The sequence below is a fragment of the Hibiscus syriacus genome, unplaced genomic scaffold (genome assembly GCF_006381635.1).
Source record: "Hibiscus syriacus cultivar Baekdansim isolate YM2019G1 unplaced genomic scaffold, ASM638163v2 tig00110123_pilon, whole genome shotgun sequence".
NCBI lineage: Eukaryota > Viridiplantae > Streptophyta > Magnoliopsida > Malvales > Malvaceae > Hibiscus > Hibiscus syriacus.
Window position 1 is genome coordinate 1,329,111 of NW_024062599.1, and position 21,046 is coordinate 1,350,156.

The window sequence follows — 21,046 nt, forward strand, 5'->3', positions numbered from 1 at the left end:
CTTTAATTCCATTAAAGATTGTTTAACTCATGCCCCTTTACTTACCTTACCTGATTTTACTAAAATCTTTGAAGTTGAATGTGATGCATCATGTTTAGGATTGGAGCAAGTTTATTACCTTCCACACTATTTCCAAATTACTATAACCATCACATCACCAATCCTTCAACATCGTTTACATTTCTATCTTTATTTATCATGTTACAAGTTATAATTTCAGGTTCTAAGCGAGCAAGTGCAAGCACTTACTAGAATCACGATAGAGCAACATCATATGATTCAGTAAAAACACAATCGAAATCATATCAATGACGTTCGTTCATGTTTGTTTGTTAAGCTAAACAAACGAGTAGGAACAAAATATTTTATGTTCATTTAATAAATAGATGAACACGAACAAAGGTGTGTTCCGTTCATTTATGTTCACGCATGACAGAATTAGAAAATTTATTTTTGGTGTCAAATTTAGAAAAAAAATTAATTGTAGGGTGTCAAATTTAGAAATTATATGAAGATTTTTTTAAGTGAATAAAAATGAATAATATGTGTCAATTTATGTTTAAGAGTGTCAATATTCTTTTAAAAATGATTGTCCCTTATTCCCAAATGTAATGGGGTAAGGGGAGGTAAGATAGTAGGTTGCCCCCAACACCAAGTTAAGAGCAACTTCCATAGAAGACCTCCGAATTATGAAATGCCCTCCGTGGGACTCAATCCCACGACCTCAAGGTTAAGAACCTTGTGCTCTACCAACTGAGCTGGATGGTCATTTCTGTCAATATTCTTTTAAAAATATATTAATTTTATTTTTTTAATATTTTTATATTAAATTTATATATATTTCTTTTTCCAAAAAATTTTGGGGTGTTGTATGACAACCCTGTTATAGTCCATCTCCACTAGTGTGTTCACGTACAAGCTCGTTTATCGACTTGTTCATTTATGTTCACAAACAAACTCGTTTATGAGCTCATTTATTGACTCGTTCATTTATGTACATGTAAAAGTTTGTTTACCTAGTTCTCCTTTTCCTTTTTTTTTACTTTTTATATTAGTGAAGGTAGGGACTAAATTTAACACATGATAAAAGTTAAATTTTAAATTATGAATTTTAAGGACTTTAAGTATTGGTGGTGTAATTTTTATCATTTTTCTTTAGCTTACAAATGAAAGGGTAAACTAAAAATTAAACATATAAACTAACGCTAAAAGAACATGTTCGTGAAATTACAAATGAACATGTTTGTAAACATTAAATGAATGAACATGTTCATGAACAATAAAACACGAACACGAATCGAACATGAACAACTTCAAAAATAACATAACCTTGTTCGTTCAAGCTTTGTTCATTTAGACAATAGAGCAGTGGGAAACACCGCATATGGTTTGGGATATTATTATTTTTAGGATAAACTACACACCAACTATCACTTTTGTTTCATTTTAGTCCCCCACTTATTTTTTTCGAAATAATACCTAATGTTATATTTTTAATTCAGTTTGGTCACCTACCATTAAAAATTAATAAATTTACTGAAGTGACATTTTATTTTTTAATGATGACGTGTCATTACCTTATATTGCCCACTTCGGTATTGCAGTTGTTTTTTATATTATGGGTAACTGAAAAGGATGATTTAAAAAAAATAATTGGATGACTAAAACGAAACAAAAATAATAATTGAGGATTAAACATGTAATTTATTTTTATTTTTATTATATTAGGTATTAAACTCAGGACATAATGGAATGGGAGATAAGCTCTCTACTGTTGGAGGAAGGTAGGGGTGAGTATGATCGACTTTAGTCAAGTCGAGTAAAACATTTTCGAGTTATTTGAGTTTATGAGTCATATTTTACAACTCGAAGTTGACTTAAAATTTTTTTAGTCAAGTCAAGTTTATAAAATTCAATTCGAGTCGAATTTTAAAGTTTATGTTTAAATTTAATTATAAATATTTATGATATTATTTGATTTCAATTTAAATGATTTTTATAAACATATGCATTATATATATATATAGATATATAGATATATTCATATTTTATATATATGTGATATACAAAGTTAAGGGGCTAGCTTAAAACTTGAAAATCAATCCATTAATTACTAAAAAATTTAAGTTACTATCCGAATTATTTGAGTACAACTCGATTTAAACTTGAAGTTTTTTCGAGTAGGGTCGAGTTTATAAAATTAAGACTTAAAATCAATTCAAGTCAAGTTTTTTTTAATTGATTCAATTCAAAAAATCAAATTTTATAATCGATTCGAGTTTTATTAACCCGATTCAAAAGAAGGATGTGGATTTTGTAGGGATATTTATAACCGGGTGTCCACATTTTTGGATATTTGAAATGTTTGGTATTGGAAATTTTGAGTATCATCCTGCCCTTCAACTCTATATATCCGGAAGAATGATACTTACAGAACTCGGTATTTTTGAATCACGTATCTAATTCATATTTAATTTATACTCTTTTAAATTATATCAGTTTTTTTTATAAAAAAAACCCACAGAAAAATATGAAATTTAAATTTTTAAAATATATATTATATAATCCACACAAAATCCAAAAGTTCAGATTACATAATATAAAGATATACTTTTAAAATATAAAAGTAGAACGAAAAATAAAACTAAATTTAAAATGTTTTAAAAAAATCAAATATTCTGATGTAATGATTTAAAAAATTAATAATTTAAAAATTGATGTGAAATTATTTAAAAATGGAGAGCGATATATTTTATATAAAATTAAAAATTAAAAAAATTGAATATTGAATAATCGGGTACTCGACTAAGACAAATTTTGTGACTCAAATTAGATCTGAAAATCCAAAAAGAATAACGAAACCCTTAAATTCGAATATTTAACTGAATAAGTAAATCAACGGATCAAATAATGTATGTCTGATATTTTTTACACACTAAATTTCAGTATAGTTTTTGAATTTTTTGAAAATTGTATGCAGAATGTTGTAGAAACAACGTAACTCGTGATTTTAAAAAATTTTAAAAGAGAAAATTCCATATATATGTTAAAGAAATCAACAAATACCCAAAAAAATTTAGACCCACAAAAAAAATAAAGGTCTTCTTTTCGGGGGCAAAAAAGGAGAACATTAACATCATACTGATTGCATCTTCTGGATAAAAATTGACAAAACAAATAAAAACAAAAATTTAAAAATAAGATTAGCACTAATTTAATCTAATGATTCAGTGTACTGACACGTGTCTATGAATGAAGAAACCATGTCATCCCTTATCACATTAAAAGATCTCCCTTGGAATTAAACGCCACTAAACCCATCTCCACTGGGGAAAGGCAGTTCAGTGCTAGTAAAGCTAAGCTATGAAACCCCAATCACTTTACGCCCCCGTTCTTCTGCGTTTCTTCTTCGCTTTGCTGTGCACAGCGGCGCCAGAGAATGAAGCTTCGATCAACGGGGGAACCATCGTTTTTACGACACTTGGCCGACCGGATTACGATTGGGACATCTTCACGCTTCCAACTTCCGACCCACCAAGTCCTTCAAATGAACTCCGGGTTACCGACGGTGAATCCGTTAACTTCAATGGCCACTTCCCCTCGTCCTCACCTTCCTCTATTATCTCGCTGTTGCACAACCGAAGCCTAATTCAAGCCCCAACAGCTCCGCTGCCGGCGCTTCAGCTCATCTATGTGACGGAACGCAACGGTACGTCCAATATTTACTATGACGCGCTTTATTACAGTACGCCGAGAAGTACTAGATCGAGATCGGCACTTGAAATTCCCGTCCGACTTCAGGCACCTTTGTTGAGTTTAGAAGAAAACAGGAATCGGGTTTCGATGAAAGATAAGCCGAGTTTGAGTGGGGAGAATTTGATTTACGTGTCAAATCATGAGGATCCGGGTGAACCCAGGACGAGTTGGGCTGCTGTGTACTCCACTCATTTAGGAACCGGATTGACTCGACGACTCACTCCTCACGGAATCGCCGATTTTAGCCCCGCTGTGTCTCCGTCTGGGGTCTGGACAGCCGTTGCTTCGTATGGGAGAGATGGTTGGGATGGGGAAGTGGAAGAACTGAGTACCGATGTATATGTTTTCTTGACTCGTGATGGGAGTCACCGAGTCAAGATTGTTGAACATGGTGGGTGGCCTTGCTGGGTTGATGACTCAACTCTGTATTTCCATAGGCGAAGTGAAGACCAGTGGATAAGTGTTTATAAAGCGATTTTACCTAAACACAAACCGGTTTCGATCGAGGCAGTGACAATTCAACGCGTCACACCACCGGGTCTCCACGCTTTCACCCCAGCTACTTCTCCAGGTAACTATAATTTCATAGCAGTAGCTACAAGAAGACCCAATTATAGTTTTCGCCACATTGAGCTATTTGACACTGTTAAGAACGAGTTCATTGAGCTAACTCGGCATGTTTCTCCTACAAGTCATCACTTAAACCCGTTTATATCACCCGACTCAACCCGAGTTGGGTACCATAAGTGTAGGGGAGGAAGTAACGGAGGAAAATCTTCCCAATTATTGCTTGAAAACGTTGCAAGCCTAGTGCCAAATCTTTCTCTTTTTAGAGTCGAGGGTTCATTTCCTAGTTTCTCACCAACGGGCGACCGAATAGCCTACGTGGAGTTCCCTGGTATTTATATTGTGAACCGGGACGGTTCAAACCTACGCCAGGTTTTCTCCTTGAATGCTTTTGCAACCGCATGGGACCCGATTCGGCAAGGAATTGTATACACAAGTGCCGGACCGGAGTTTACGAGTGTGACTACTGAAGTTGATATTGTAGCCGTTGACGTTGATGATCTTAGTCAATCGAATTATAAAAGGTTGACCCTAGATGGTAAAAATAATGCATTTCCCTCGCCATCACCGGATGGAAAAAAGATCGTGTTCAGGTCTAGTCGATCGGGTTACAAGAATCTATATATAATGGATGCAATCAAAGGGGAGATAGGCGGGATTGAAAGACTAACAGAGGGTCCATGGACTGACACAATGTGTGATTGGTCACCTGACGGTGATTGGATCGCCTATGCTTCGGATCGACACAATCCAGATTCGGGTAGTTTTGAACTATATCTGATCCATCCGAACGGTACCGGACTAAGAAAGCTGATAAGCAGTGGGTCATCCGGCCGGACCAACCACCCGACATTTAGTCCGGATGGAAAGTTAATAGCATTTACAACAGATTATGGAGGAATATCAGCTGAGCCAATCTCACTCCCACACCACTATCAACCCTATGGTGAGATTTACACCATCAAGTTGGATGGTTCTGATTTGAAGAGGCTGACCTACAATTCTTACGAAGATGGTACCCCTACATGGTCTCCGTTTTACATCGACACGGTCGACGTGGAGTGGCCGAAGAAGACTGAGTGTGCTTTTGAGGATTGTCATTGGCTGAATGAAATGCCGAGCCGAAGCACCAAGGTTGAACCATCAGGGTTAGCCAAGCCTCAATGTGGTGTATGATTCTAAGCTTTTCTTGCATAACATTAAGGAATATAAATATGCATGTGGATTATTGTAAATTTGTATGGTGAGAACACTTTGGTGCACCAAATCTTGTATTTGATATTTTCCTCGTCTGTTTTGTGTTCTATATAGTTGATAATATAATAAGAGTAGATGATGTTACAAGCCCTAAACACTGGTTCAGGTAACTTGTATCCTGTTCTCTTCGAAGTGCAGAAACAGAGTAACAATGTTTAGGGCAACATGTTGCCTGTTGTTGCGGAGGTTGACATTACATGTTGCCTGTTGTTGCCGATGTTATTGTTAGCCGTAGGAGAAGCAACACTGAGTTGATTTGTGAAGTGACTCGACAGGTCCAAATCATGCTGATGCAATGCGTACCCACTCGGCAGTTTCCAGATTTAGGTAAAGCAGCGCCTTGAAGACAACGTTCATGAATTCCCACAATACTTCATGATCACATACAACCTTAACATTTCATGTTAAATGTCGAGAACGAAGAAGGAATCTAGAGAGAAAAATAGGAAGAATAGGAGAGGGAAATTAGAAGAAAAGAATTCGACATTTTCATTCACGGTTGTTAATATTTTACAATCCCCATATATGACATAAGCTGACTCAACTGATAGCACACCTAGCACCCTTAAAAAACATTACACACAATAGCTAACAGTCACATTTATTATTTATTCACAACAGGACCTGTAACATCCCAAAATCAGAACTAGTGACTAAAATGTAAATTTTAGAAACTTTGTGCTCAATTTTGAAATAAGTTAAATGTTTAGGGACTTAAGAATGAATATATTAGAATTGAATTAAATTATGATTATGGAAAGAGTGAAGGGCATTATGGTAATTTCAGTTAAAAAGATATTTTTATTCCTTTTTTAAGAGATATACATGTAAAAAGGGGGAATTATCCAGAATCTTTCTTCCTTCTTTCCTCCTCTCGTTTGGTATAGCAACAAGGTAAGTTTGATTTTAATTGATTATTTGTTGAATTTTAAGTTGGGTTATGATCCTTGGGTGATACATAAGCTTAAAAAAAGCTTAGGTTGTCTTAAAATCATAAGATGGAGTTATGAGAGATTCAAGATTAAGAATTTTTGAATGAAAACTTGGAATATAGTTGATAAGTGGAATTTGAAACTAAAATTGACTTGTCAATGGTTGAATTAAGAGATATGAAGTGTTAGAATTTGATTTAAAACATGTTGGAAATTTAGTATGATTTTTGAATTTCATGTGGTGGATAGAATTTTAAAGGTAAAGATGTGTTAGATGAGTATAAATGGATTTAAACATGTATATTTGAGTTAAGAATATGAATGGGATTAAAGTATGAAAGGTTTGAGTGAATAAGAGTGAATTTTCGGGCTTAAGAAGTGATTTCTGGGCAAGGGGGTATCGGTACACATTCAACAGGTACCGATACCTCAAGAGTAAAATTCAGGAAGATATTCAGAGGGTACCGATACATAGGCAGTGTATCGATACCTCCTTGAAATGAAATTTTTTTACTGTAATTTGTATATTGATACATAGGCTGTGTACCGATACACCAGTGAAGGGATGTACCAAACACCAGTGAAGGGATGTACCGATACACAAATGAAGGGATGTACCGATACATTTCAAAGGGAAAATGAAAATAGATCTTTCTTTTAATTTAAGAAATGAAAGATTAGAGTATGCCAAGTGGAATGATGATATGTATATTATACGTGATTGTGTAGATATCAATCGAGAGCAATGTCCTGACAAGGTGTCAAGTAACAGTCATCAAGAAGAGATAAAGATTTGATATTGACTAGTGAGGCAAGGTGAATGCATATTAGTTATTATATGATGATGAATGGAAATAAGACTTGTGATAAGTCTATTTCCTACAGTAGAATGTATGAGTTCATAGATATAAGCATATGATTGTTATGATTTATATGCGTTGATATATTGTGTGTATGTTACATGATTTGTGTGTAAATATATGTTAGTGTGATAAGTTATGTGAAATAGTACAAATTATTTATATGATTATATAAGAATATGAAATAAGTTATGTGATAAGGACATAAGGAATGAAAGGAACATGTGACATAAGATATAAGATAAAGAATCATTTGATAGATATGAGAACATAAGATAACCAAGTATAAGTTATATTATATGGTGTAAGTGATTACACGAGAAAGGTTATGAGACTTTATGAGAATAATATATAAATTAGGGGACACAAACACAAATGATGATACAAAACTATAAGATAAACGATATAGGGATGAGATATATACTTAAAGGAAACTATAATATAGGAGTTATAGAATAAAGAACTACCAAACCCTATAAGAAGATTATAGGAATATGTGTAACTGTAGTAAATAAATAGAGTAAACTAGTATTTAAAAATAATGTGAGACAAGTAATTTCAGTTATATTTTATCATATGGGTTAGTATAATGAATCATGTAAACTGGAATAAAGGGAAAATGAGATAAGATAAGTAGTATTTACTTATAGGATTCATTGAAGATTATATGTATGTGTGATAACATGAGGAAGTGAACTAAGTTCAATGATATTAAACTATATAAGTATATTTGATATATAACATGTAATAATAAGCTATATGAAAATAGGAAATGTGCTGGTATGATTACAAGATATGAGATGTGACATGTGATATATGAAAGAAAGTACATATGATGAGCTATGTGATATATGTGACATGTGAATTATATGAAAATGATCTACGTGTAAGTGAACTACGTGACTATGTGAATATATGATAAATATGAAAGATAATGCCCATGTTATGTGTCAGGAGAGCTAGAGGTATAGTTGGCATGCCAAGAGTCAAGGGTTCTACGTGGTCCTTCGGGACATATATGTATCCTTTAAAGCATTTATAGGGCCTTTTGAGACACATATTTGGTCCATTGGAATATGCATATGGTTCTTAAGGAGTGGTCCTTCGAGACATATGTGATATGTGTTATATGTGGTCATTCGGGACATAGTGGTCATTCGGGACAAATTCTACTTGCCCCTAGTGGGAATTCTACGAGCTGTGGTGACAGCATATGTGCACAACCTCTATGTACTCGCATATCTTTAGTTCTCACATGTGTACATGGGCTAACAAAGAGATAACAATAAACATATTACATGTGATGTATATGTTTTTGTGATATGAATTGTATTATAAGATTTATATGATGATGTGTGCATTGTTTGGTTAAAAAAGTCATATGTTGATTATAAAGGTTAGGTACAAGAGGATATGATTAAAAGATATAAATGATAATAATATTGATAGTGGAATAAGGTTAGTGATGAAAATAATGTGTGATGTGTATATGTGTACATTACATTATATATAATGATATATTGTTTTTTGTGACATCATGAGATGATATGTTCATATATGTTGAAGTAGTTAGAGTTTCGTTATAAGTTTAATGCCTCACCAAGTCTTCGACTTAGCGTGTGAATGTTTCACACGTAGGTTCCGAGAAGCAAGAAGAGAAACTAAGAGGAGCAAGACAGGTTAGCCACTCCTTTACGAAGTTCAGATCAGAAAAGAATTTTGAATCATGTGTACCTTGTTATATTTAGTTGGCATATACTAAGAGAATTGTATTGAATATGCTCTCATAGTATTTTGTAAAACCAAATGTTTTAATTAATGAAAATTATTTATTTTCTTCAATTATAGATACAAAAATTTTACCAAATTGTAAAGAGAAGTTTTCTTCCCAACCTCTTCCCCAATTCCCAATTCCATCAAATCTCTATCCATTTCCTAGTCACATCCCAATTCCTCATCTTGGGCCATGATAATACCCCTCCAGTAGTCGATGCTTATCCCCAAAGATCGAAGTCAGGGAACTAAGACTTCAACACTATAAAATCTTCGCAAGTGGTGTTTTTTATAATACCCCTCCAGTAGTCGATGCTTATCCCCAAAGATCGAAGTCAGGGAACTAAGACTTCAACACTATAAAATCTTCGCAAGTGGTGTTTTTTACCCTAGATTCAACCATTGAATGAGTAGTTGCGTTGTTGCCTTGTTCCCCTATTTAACGATCCATTTATCTAATATAATCATAAGATAAACCCTAATTTATCCATCAACAGTCAAATCTAGTGGATCTTGTGAGGTAACCATTAAATCCCCTACTTTCTTCTTCAGTAAACTAACATGAAAAATTGGATGAAGCTTCAAATGAGAGGGCAAATCCAATTATAAGTATTACCCAATCTTCTGAAGAACTTTGAAGAGTCAATAAAATATTGCAGCAAGCATCAAATTATTTCGAAGAGCCAATAAAGCTGAAGTTTAAGGTAAACCTCATCCCTTCCTAAAATTCTCTGTCATTGTAATTGAGATCTATATATTGCTTCATACATTGTTGAGCCTTTGTTAACTCTTGTAACAAACTGCTAATGTGTTCTCGTTCATGCATGTGAGTCTGAACATCAGCTACTCGTGACTCAGTCCCCCAAGTCATGGTAGGTGGTGTATAACCATAGAGGGCCTGGAATGGAGTAGTGCCCAATGCTGAGTGAAAACTGGTATTGTACCACCATATAGCTTGGGATAGTCATTTAGCTTAGGCAGTAGGCTTAAAAATAAAATAAAAAACTCCTCAAATACTACTCCAAACACTAATTCATCCTCTCTGTCTGACCATCAGTCTCCAGGTGATAAACAATAGTAAATAAGGTAGTAATACCAAAAAACTTAAGCAACTTAGTCCAAAAATCACTAGTAAAAATTTTATCTCGATGAAGTGGGCAAGTTAAGGCTGACCATGCAGTTTATACACGTATCCAAATAAACCTTAGCAAATGTAGTAGCAGTAAAGGGATAAGCCAAAGGCAAAAAAATGCCCATACTTAGTAAACTTATCAACTACCACTAAGATACAATTGTATCTTTCAGAAGTAGGCAAAACCTCAATAAAATCCTTGGTGAAAAACTACCAAACCTATTGAGGAATAAACAAGGGTTGTAATAACCCATGCTGTAAAACATGCTCCCCTTTAATTGTTTGACACACATCACACTATTATATATACTATTGTATAATGTTTTCATACCTTTCAATAAAAATACAATTTAACTTTGTGATAAGTAGAATTAATCCTTGAATGACCACATTGAAGTGATTCATAAAGTGTTTGAAGGATATGTTATCTCAAAGACCCAATACCCCCAATATAAACATTGTTTTATACCTCAACACTTCCTTAACATAAGACCAGTCCTCCACAATCTGTTGTAACACAATCAACATAGGAATCAAGTTATTAGTAAGAGAATCCTCCTTATAACTACCCTCTACCTCCATAACCCAAGCAGAAATAATTGTGGTAGAAATCATCTGAAATAACTAAGAATCATCCTCAAATTGTTTGGAAAGAGCATCAGCAGCAAGTTATGTCTTCCCTTCATATAATGAATCACATAATCCAACCCACAACTTAGTTAAGCATTTTTTATGAATAGTAGTAGTCAACTTCTACTCTAATAAATGTTTTAGAGTTTCATGATCTGTCTTAATAACAAAAGGACTCCCCTAAAAATAATGCCTCTACTTAGAAACAACCATCAAAATAGTCAAGTATTCATTCTCATAAATGGACAAATCCATATGTTTAGAACTCAAAGCGCTACTAAGGAAGGCTATTGGTCTGTCATCCTGAGAAAGAAAAACACCAATCCCCCTAGAGCAGTCAAGGGTCTACTGGTCTCCGTATATCCCTTAAATTTCTTGTAAAACTAGTAAGTCTAAAAAATTCCCTTAAAAACTTCAAAGTTTTGGAAAAGGCCATATTGAATAGCCTGAATCTTAGATGGATCAGTAGCAACTCCGAAATAATGTGGCCTAAATACTCACCTTAAGAAAAACATTATTCCTTTTGACAAATAATTGATTTCTAGAAAGAATTTCTAAAACAACCCCTAGATGATGCTCATGACTCCTCCATATCATGACTATAAATCAAGATTTCATAAAAAAACAAGAAAAACTTCTCAATTAAGTACTAAAAAGATCATTATCAAAGCCTGAATGTAGCATGAGTATTAGTTAACCCAAAGGGCTCACCTTAAAAAAAAGCCCATGATGAGTTCTAAAGCTTTTTTAGGAATGTCATCAAGATTAACCCTATCTGTTAATACCCATATCTTATATTTAGTTTAGAAAAAAAAAACTTTCACCATCCACTATACCAACAAATTATCCACAATATAATTGGAAAGTTATTCTTTATAGTTAAGGAATTTAACTACATGTCACCAACAATTCTCCATTTCAATCTTCTTCATGAAACAATACTAAATGATGGAAGCAAAGTAATCTTCGTAGTCTAAATGATGGAAGCAGCCAACATCTCAACCACATATCTCTCCACTTTAATTTTTTGATGGAAAGACATCCTATAGGGTCCCAAATTCACAGTATCAGATCCAGGCTTCAAAGTAATGTATGGTCATGGCTCCTTACTGGTGGTAACCCAGTAGGCTCTGCAAAGACATCCTTGTAGTTCAAAAACTTCTAAATTCCCTGAGGAATATCTTTTTCCACTTCAACACCCTCCAACATAAACATTACACCATTCAAATTTGGATCCTTAGCCGCTAATTTTTGCATTTTATTATTATTGAGCACCCTTACAATAACACTATCCTGACAACCCTTTAATATAATCTGATGATCCCCCTTAAAGAAAATATAACACCCTAATCAAGTCCGACCCAAAGATCATTGAATCATGATGTCACACGGGACCACCAAAGTGGCTAACATATTTAAAAAAAATTGTAAAATGCCATATAAAATCCATCCCAAGTAAAATAAAATAAAATGTGATAATTTGAAGTTTACAAAAATATAGGGAGCTGCCAAATCATCCAGAATAAATACATTAAGTTTAAAATAAAAAATAGAGTTACATATGAATACAAAGAGGTATGCAATATTACATGCCCTCTAAACTAAATCAAGACGTACTCTAGTGTCTCGATTATGCTATAATATTTGTTGACGATAACACTCCTCGGACGACCTCCTAAGAACCTGTGCATGAAAACGCATTTTGAACGATGAGTTTACGAGATCAGTGCCTCACTAATAATTATACTATGCTACATGTATTCATTATATGTGCACGCTAGGGGAACAAGTATAAAGACATGGAAATTCTGATCTAACATGTTGATATAGGCATCATGGTGTGGCTGAGGGTTATACATCTCGGAGCTCACATACCCCTCTAGATTTTCTAAAATACCCTTGGGTATTTGGGTAAGATACGAAGTTAAATCAGAAATGTACACCCGATCAACTTACTCTGTTGAGTCTTGGGGCATCTACACCCAACTGGTGACTAAAGTATCTCAGCACTAACTAGATATCCAACCTATATGATTATAGTTGCTAGAGTAACTTGGGTATCCTAATTTTGTCCCGAGCGTTAAATAAGGCTTGTTTTATGTCATCCTATATATTATAGTTTCTAATTGTTGTGAGTTCATTATTATTTCACTTGTAATCTTATTTCATGTCATTATAGTATAATTGGGTCCCTCAACTATACCCCTTAATTTTCTTAGGTTTCTTACCCAAAATTGTTTGTGGGTACCGATACTAAGCTCCTCAGTATCGATACTGGCCTTTGGGTATCGATACTAACATCTGGTATTGTACTATTAACTTATTGGAAGATGATAACAAAGGGCTGGTATCAATACTCCTTATTGAGTATCAATACTTCTGGTCTACGATATTACTTACTTGGGTATCGATACTAAATTTGGCTTTGATGTTTTGAAAAATGCCTAAGTATCGATATTGTATTGGGAGTATCGATACCAAAACTGTACACTGGAATTTTCTAAGTGAACTCGGTATCGATACCAATATGCGAGTATCGATACCTCACATATAGTATTGATACCCATTGCTTGAGTATTGATACTTCTAGCCCAAAACCCCTTTGTTTTGACATATAAAGAATAATATCGGTACTTTTCTTTTAGTACTGATACTTGTTCCCATAAATACTATGTTTTGGGCACGAAAATACCTCTCTAACACTCCTAAACATTCTATTGAGGTCCTTAATTGTTAATAGAGGGTTAAGTATAAATATAGGAGTCATAATAAGGTTATAAACATGTTAAAACTCCAAAACACTAAAATATACCATGAACATACTTCATAACTCATGTAACCTACCAAAATACATCCAATGACCTACATGTGGTAGATTTGAGTTAAAAGTGAGTTATTTGGGATTTCTAAGCTGCTGTAAACACCCAAGGTTCAACCAATAGTGATCTTCTCCTTTCTCCTAGATTTGGAGCTTTCTGTAACTTCTCTCACTAGACAAGAATCAAGCATAAATGTTACTAACATTGCTAGGAAACTTATAAAGGAGTTTAGAATGTTTCTTGAGGCTTGAATATCTCAAAAAGAAGTTGAAATCACCTAGGCTTCTAAAACCCCCCACTAAACCCATTTTTGGTAACATGACCAAAACTTATCATTGAGAGCTTAAATGAAAGTTTAGAAGAGACTATTAAGGTTCTTATTTAAAGATTTATGGCTATGGTCTCAATGATGTAAAGTTCCCACTTTTCTCTCTAAGTGCTAATGGAGGCTAAGAGCTTTTGAAATTGAGAACGAGAAGAAAAAATAGGGTGATGAAAATGAGATATGAGAGAGGTGTAGACGTGAGATCATCAAGTTTTAATGGATTTCATCCTTTGTAAAAAATATTTGGTATAATAGCTCTTTTAGTCCTTCAAGTTTTAGTCACCACTTAAGAACGCCTTTTTGAACTCATGTTGGGCTCAAACCAAGCCCAAATCCACTAAAACTTGGTTCATGGTTTCCCACAAGCTAATGGTTTGTCTAAACTCTATATTAGGTTAACCCAAAACTATTAACCCTAGATTCGAGGTTGTGTTGCTAGAGGTCTCCATGAACCCTGACTATCTCTGGCCCTCTTGGCCAAAGTCTAAGATGTCCTTGTTGTCTCAGTAACCCTCCTAGACTCTCCCACAATCTCCCTAGAATATTTGTCCCTCCTACTCAAGACCCTTTCCACCACCTTCACTTGTTGAGACAATTGGACAAAGACCCTGGGAGGGTCGGTTGTAAGGTAAAAAAGAATGTCGAGGAACCTTCCTAAACCTACGAAAGCTATTATCCTCTATCGATACCAACTCTGGGGCATATATGCTCATCCTGAGGGACTCCCTCTCGTACTCCATTATAATTATGTCCCTCTAAGTCAAGTGTAGGAATTGATCCCTCAAGTCATCAGTTGTGAGCCTCATTGATGTATTTCTTACAGAACTCAACTATGAAATACTCTCAAGATAAGCTCTCTGTCTCTAGCGCCAACTCTATAGTCTCCCACCAATCTATAGTGTCACCCTTGAACAGGGCAGTGACGCACTCAAGCTTACCTTATGGTTAAGGTGTAGCTGTCTGAGGGAGCAGAGAGTCTCCCTAAGCCACTGGTCTCCTAATATGGGATCACCATCCCCTAAAATAAAGAACTCAATGGTCTTGTATCTACGGAGCCTCTATACTATCGACTCTTAATGCACTACTATAGGCTGGGCTCGAGGTGCGGCTGGGCTCGAGGTGCTGTTGGGAGAGGTGGTGTAGTTGAGGTATTGGGTATAGCCCTGACTATATGCTTCAGGAAAGAGTTAAGGTCCCCAAAGAATCATGCATCCTCGACTTCCACATCTACTAAAATATCTTGCTAAATTGTATCTAGGATAAACTTATTACCTGTGTCGGCTGCTAATAAGGCATGACTCTCATTTCTTCCATCCTAACTATATGTTGGTCGTCTATCATGGGTTTTCTCTAAAATTAGAAATAATTAAAAGTTATTATCCTTATTCCAATCTATATAGTACTCCTAACTCTCTAGAGGCATGTACATATGTAGACACTGACTAACTTTAACTCGTGGGGTCTTAGAAACTAAACCCGACACTCTAATTCCACTAAATATGATACCCTAATCCATTCTGACCTGAAGATCATTGGATCATAATGTAACACGGGACCACCAGAGTGACTAACCCAAACTTTTTCTTTAAAATACCATATAAAATCCATCTTAAGTAAAATAAAATAAAATGTGATAATTTAAAGTTTACAAAATATGGGGGAGCTCCCAAATCATCTAAAATAAATACATTGAATTTAAAATCAAAATAATTTTACATATAAATACAAAGAGGTCTATAATAGCACATGTCATCTAAACTAAATCAAGATGTACTTTAGTTCTTCGACTATGCTAGAATATCTAGTGACGATAACGCTCCTTGGACGGCCTCTTAAGAACCTGTGCACAGAAACACATTTCGAATGTTGAGCTTAGGAGCTCAGTGCCTCATTAATAATTGTACTATATTGCATTCATTCACTACATGTGCATGCTATGGGAACAAGTATAAAGACATGGAAATATTAATCTAACATGATGATATATGTATCATGGTGTGACAGGGTTCTGCATCTTAAAGTTCACACACCTCACTAACCTTTCTAAAATACCCTTAGGTATTTATAAGAGATCTGGAGCTACACCAGAAACGTATACCCGACCAGCTTACTCCGTCGAGTCTTGGGGCATCTTCGCCCAACTGGTGATTGAAGTATTTTGGAACTAGCTAGATATCTGAATGTACGATCGTATTTGCTATAGTAACTCGAGTGTCTTAATTATGTCCCAAGCATCAAATAAGACTAGTTTTATGTTATCCTAGTTGTTATAGTTTCTAATTGTTCTGAGTTCATTACTATTTCACTTGCAATCTTATTTCATGGCATTCTAGTATAATTAGGTCCCTCAACTCTACCCCTTAATATCCTTGGGTTTCATACCCAAAATTGTTCGTGTATACCGATACTAAGCTCCTCAGTATCGATATTGACCTCTGGGTATCGATACTAACCTTTGGGTATCCATACTATTAACTTATTGAAGGATGATAACAAAAGGTTGGTATCGATACTCCTTCTTGAGTATCAATACTTTTGGTTTGTGTTATCGATACTTCCCTGGGTACTGATACTAAATTTGGCTCCGACGTTTTGAAAAATACCTAAGTATCAATACCCTTATTGGGAGTATCGGTGCTAGAGATGGGCATAGATTGGGTAGGGTCCGGTCAAGTCAGGTTTTCGGCTAACCCTGCCCAACCCAAAATTTTTATACCTCCACCTGAAACTTGACACGACCTTAGTTTAGAGTAATTCCACCCAACTCGAAACCCAACTTGACTTTTGAGATAAAACCTGACCCAATATAATATAAAACTATTTATTTATTTAATAAATAAGGATTTGATTGAAAAATAATATAAAGAGGGGTATTCTTGTAATTATCTCTAAATATATAAGGTATTTTTATATTATTTTTTTGGTCGATTCGGGTTGAACCCAAAACTATTCTCTAAAAAACCCAATCCGAACCCAAATTTTTTAAATAAATCTAACACGATTGGTTCGGATCTTGTTGGAACCCGTCGGCTTCGGGTCCCGTGCCCATCCCTAATCGTACTATTATTGATATTCCCATGAGTATCGGTACCAAAATTATACATTGTAATATGTTAGGTGAACTCAGTATCGATACCACCTTACGAGTATTGATACCTCACCTACAGTACCGATACTCATTTCTTGAATATCGATATTTATAGCCCAAAACCCCTTTGTTTACAACACTTGAAGAACATTTTTTGTATTGTTCTTCCAGTACCGATACAATTATATGTTCTCTATGCTTAAGAATTTTAGGAAACTTTTATGAGAACTCTTGCATTCCTTAGTATGAAATAAATTAATGAGCGTTAATGCTTAATGAAAGCATAAAAGGTTTAACTTAAACTCCCCTATGATTATTGAATTTTTTTATGAATGGTGAATATATATCAATAGCATAAATTATTTAGGGACACTCCTTTCTGCGTTGCTTGCCAAGAAACCCCCTTTGAATAAATGACAACAATTGCACATGAGTGAATAAAAGTCTTCACAGGATGACTCTACTTAAATAGTCTTAAAGATTGGTGTATGCTCCACTTCATCTTCAAGTCTAGGATAATAGGTGTGATAAGTTGAAGACCCAACAAAACAGTGCTAAATTTTGTTAAATTAATGAGAGTAAAAGTGTGCTTAATGGTTAACAAAATGCTAAGTTAGACTAGAGAACTTGCTCAGAAATTTTATAACCCTATTAAACATAGAGATGTAATTACGCTACACATGCAGAGATCCTAGTCTTAGGAAAATTCTTAGAATCTTGATATGTTTAGCATGTTGAAGCCTATTATTATAAGGACTAGAAATTTTTCATAGCTTGTTTTGAGATAAACTATGTCGTAGAATTTGTACTATTGATTATTTCTCATTATTTGAGGATAAACAATAACTTAAGTCTTGGGAGTGTAACCACATAAAAAGGGTATATTTCATACCTTTTTACTTTGGTTATTGTTTGGTGATGTTTTGTGTAGGTCGACAAGGAAGGACGAGAAGTAGTAGATTGTCGTATCCTTACACATGAAGGGAATATTTCCCTAAGGCACACAATAAAGAATTAAGGGAACAAAATCCTAGGAGTCCTTACTATATAATGAAAAGAAAACTCACATTTAAACCAAGTCAGAATTAATGGGATAAGCAAAGAGAAAATATGGCTCTTCTCTCTTTTCTTATATTCTTCTTTGTGGGGACGACCTTCATTTTTGGATGCTTCAAAGGATATCACGCCAACTCTCAAAAGAAGCTTTCAAGGCTTGGATCAGCTCACGGTAACACAAGAGTTCTTCTTACCTTTGTTTTTTTTTATTGTGTTGTTTACCATTTCTCTTAGGATATTTGTTAACTATGGATGTTTCTTTCCTAGCCATTAACTGATTTAACTTGGTTTGAGTTTATTTTGGATGATTACATTTTTGTTTGAATGAATGTCTAAGCATTTTTTTTGTTTAATACATGCTTCGTTCATTGTTTTACTTGTTTAGGTTTGTAAGAGCTCTCAGAAGTTAGTCTTAACCTAGTTACATGCTTAATGATCGGATGAGTTAAAGTTAGATTTACATGAATGATGAGGTTGAGTTGGAAAGCTTAATCATAACTCGCCTTGGAAAGCTTAACCCTAACTCACCTTAGGAATAAGAAAAGAGTTTCAATTACTAAAAAGAGTAGAGTTTAAGGGATAGTAACTTGCTAGGGTTGAGGTAAGAATATATAGTTGTAGCTTTTTATTATCAATCTTTTACTAGGAATAGTGGAGAGGCATAATAGTAACCTCTATCGAGCAATGCATTAATGGAAGTTATTAGGCATCTCTTTAAGAAAAAACATATGATTTCATAGTAAACCTAACCTTTTATTCCTCTTTAAAACTCAATATGTGTGAGGTTTTGTTTTTTTGTCTTGTGAATCCTAGTTCTCATCAATTTTGCCACAACACTTGTTACACTTTAATCACAACATTTTTGTCTCACTCATCACTTTATTATTTGATTGGCATGTATACTTAATAGTTTGCGCATTACATTTACATACACAACAATGGGTTAAAATTTTCAAACATCGAATACAATTTCAGTACCAATATTTAGGGGTAGTATCGATACATCAAGAGGATAGTACCAATACTCTTTATAAGGGTATCAATACTATATTGTTTTTCTAAAACATCGAATGTGAAAATGGTATCGATACCAAGGGTGAGTATCGATACTCAAGGGACAATATTGATACTACAGGGCTTAGTATCGATACTATCAGACTAAGAAATGCAAGAAGTCTTATTTTAGTTTAAGGGCTCATAAAGGTGTCAAGGACCACCAAAACCTCTCAATAAAGCTTACAAGTGAAAATATTGAATAATTATGTTATAAGCATAAGAACAATATGAGGTGAGATGCCATAAAACTTATGCCTTTGTTTGATACTCAGGAAATATTCAAGACACCTGAGTTACTTATGTGTATGTGATGATCATCTTGTTTGATTGATTCATATCTAGATATGTCCAAATTCTTCTAGAGATACTCATGGGGAGTAGACTAGTTGGGTGTACGTTTCTGATGCTAAGTGACTTAGATCTCACCCTAAGTATTAGGTAATGAGGGTCTTTCTAGATGAAGATTTTGATGTATGTGACTCGGATCTTATATAGGTACCTTAGGTAGGCTAAAGGGGTGTGAATCCCGAATGCTAATTGACCCTGCTCTACACCATGATGCCTACCCATGTTTGTATGCTTGATTGTTTTTTGTGTTCATGAATATACATGTTAGTATGCACATATGATGAATGCATGTAGTACAATAAGGTTATTTGTATGACATTGTGCTTGTTAGTTTAACGTTCGATATATATTTTTGTCAGTAGGTTCTTAGGTGGACGGATCGAGGAACTTATCGTCAGATTGTGATTTCAGCTTGGATTGAGCTATTAGAGTACATCTTGGATATTTTAGTGGGCATGCATTATTTATAGACTTAATGTATATTCGAGTCGAAACTCTATTTTGATATATGATAAATATATAATGGATCAAGTTTATGATTACGAGAAGTTGATAGCGAACATCCTCACTAAAAGAGTAACATAAATAATATTATTTTTTTATATTCGATGTTTATAATAATAATTTCTCAAAAAGATATTAATCAGTAGAAAATAATGTATACATCATCGTCCACGCACTGAAAATATTTTTTAAAAATTACTTTTTTAAAAATATAATTTATTTTATGAAAATATTTTTTTAGTTTTTGTTGAAACAAACGGAGACTTCAATTCTTATATTGTTAAAATTAAAAAAATATTACTATTGTTGCAATAACAATAAAAAGGTAATTCAACTATTTAAAGATCCCAACATATGTATTGGGCGAGGCCTAAGGATAGAGAAGAAGCTCAACACTTATCCAAAAGTAAAAAGCCTTCTTCTATTATTTTTTAAAAGATTTATATCACAAATAAGTATTTAGGTTTTTTTTATCAAAATAAGTACATAAAGTTATATTTTATCAAAATAAATATTTAAAGTATTTTATATCAAGATAGGTGTATAAATTATTCAAACTTTTTCATGTAAGTTCTAAAACAATTTACTTATGACATTAATTAAATAATACTTTGAGTACTTAGATTAAAAAATTGACTACTTTTGGTACCTGTTTTAATTAAAAAAAAATATTTTAAATACTTATTTTTACTAAAAAATAACTTTAAGTACTTATTTGATAAAAAAATAATTTAATTACTTAAATGAAAAAAGAACATATTTTAGGTATTTATCTGTTATATAAACCTTTTTAAAAAAGACATCATATGTCTATGTACTTTTAAAAAAAACTCAATATAATTCTCATATTATATTTTATTTAATGAGACCTTCTAAATCATAAAATAAGTTTAATGTGACAATATGATCAACGTTTTTTGTCGTTTACTGTTACAGTACTAAC

General features: G+C 33.9%; 1 protein-coding gene across 1 annotated transcript; it reads left to right on the forward strand.

Annotated features, from left to right (window-relative positions):
* The first annotated feature begins 3,313 nt into the window (after positions 1 to 3,313).
* LOC120215583 lies at positions 3,314 to 5,615 on the forward strand. Its single transcript, XM_039213227.1, has one exon. The coding sequence runs from the start codon at positions 3,364 to 3,366 to the stop codon at positions 5,497 to 5,499; it is 2,136 nt and encodes a 711-aa protein (XP_039069158.1). The 5' UTR covers positions 3,314 to 3,363; the 3' UTR covers positions 5,500 to 5,615.
* The last annotated feature ends 15,431 nt before the right edge of the window (positions 5,616 to 21,046 follow it).

What these genes read in the sequence shown, in the direction of transcription:
- LOC120215583 (XM_039213227.1), top strand. Translation starts at nt 3,364, where the DNA reads ATGAAACCCCAATCACTTTACGCCCCCGTTCTTCTGCGTTTCTTCTTC.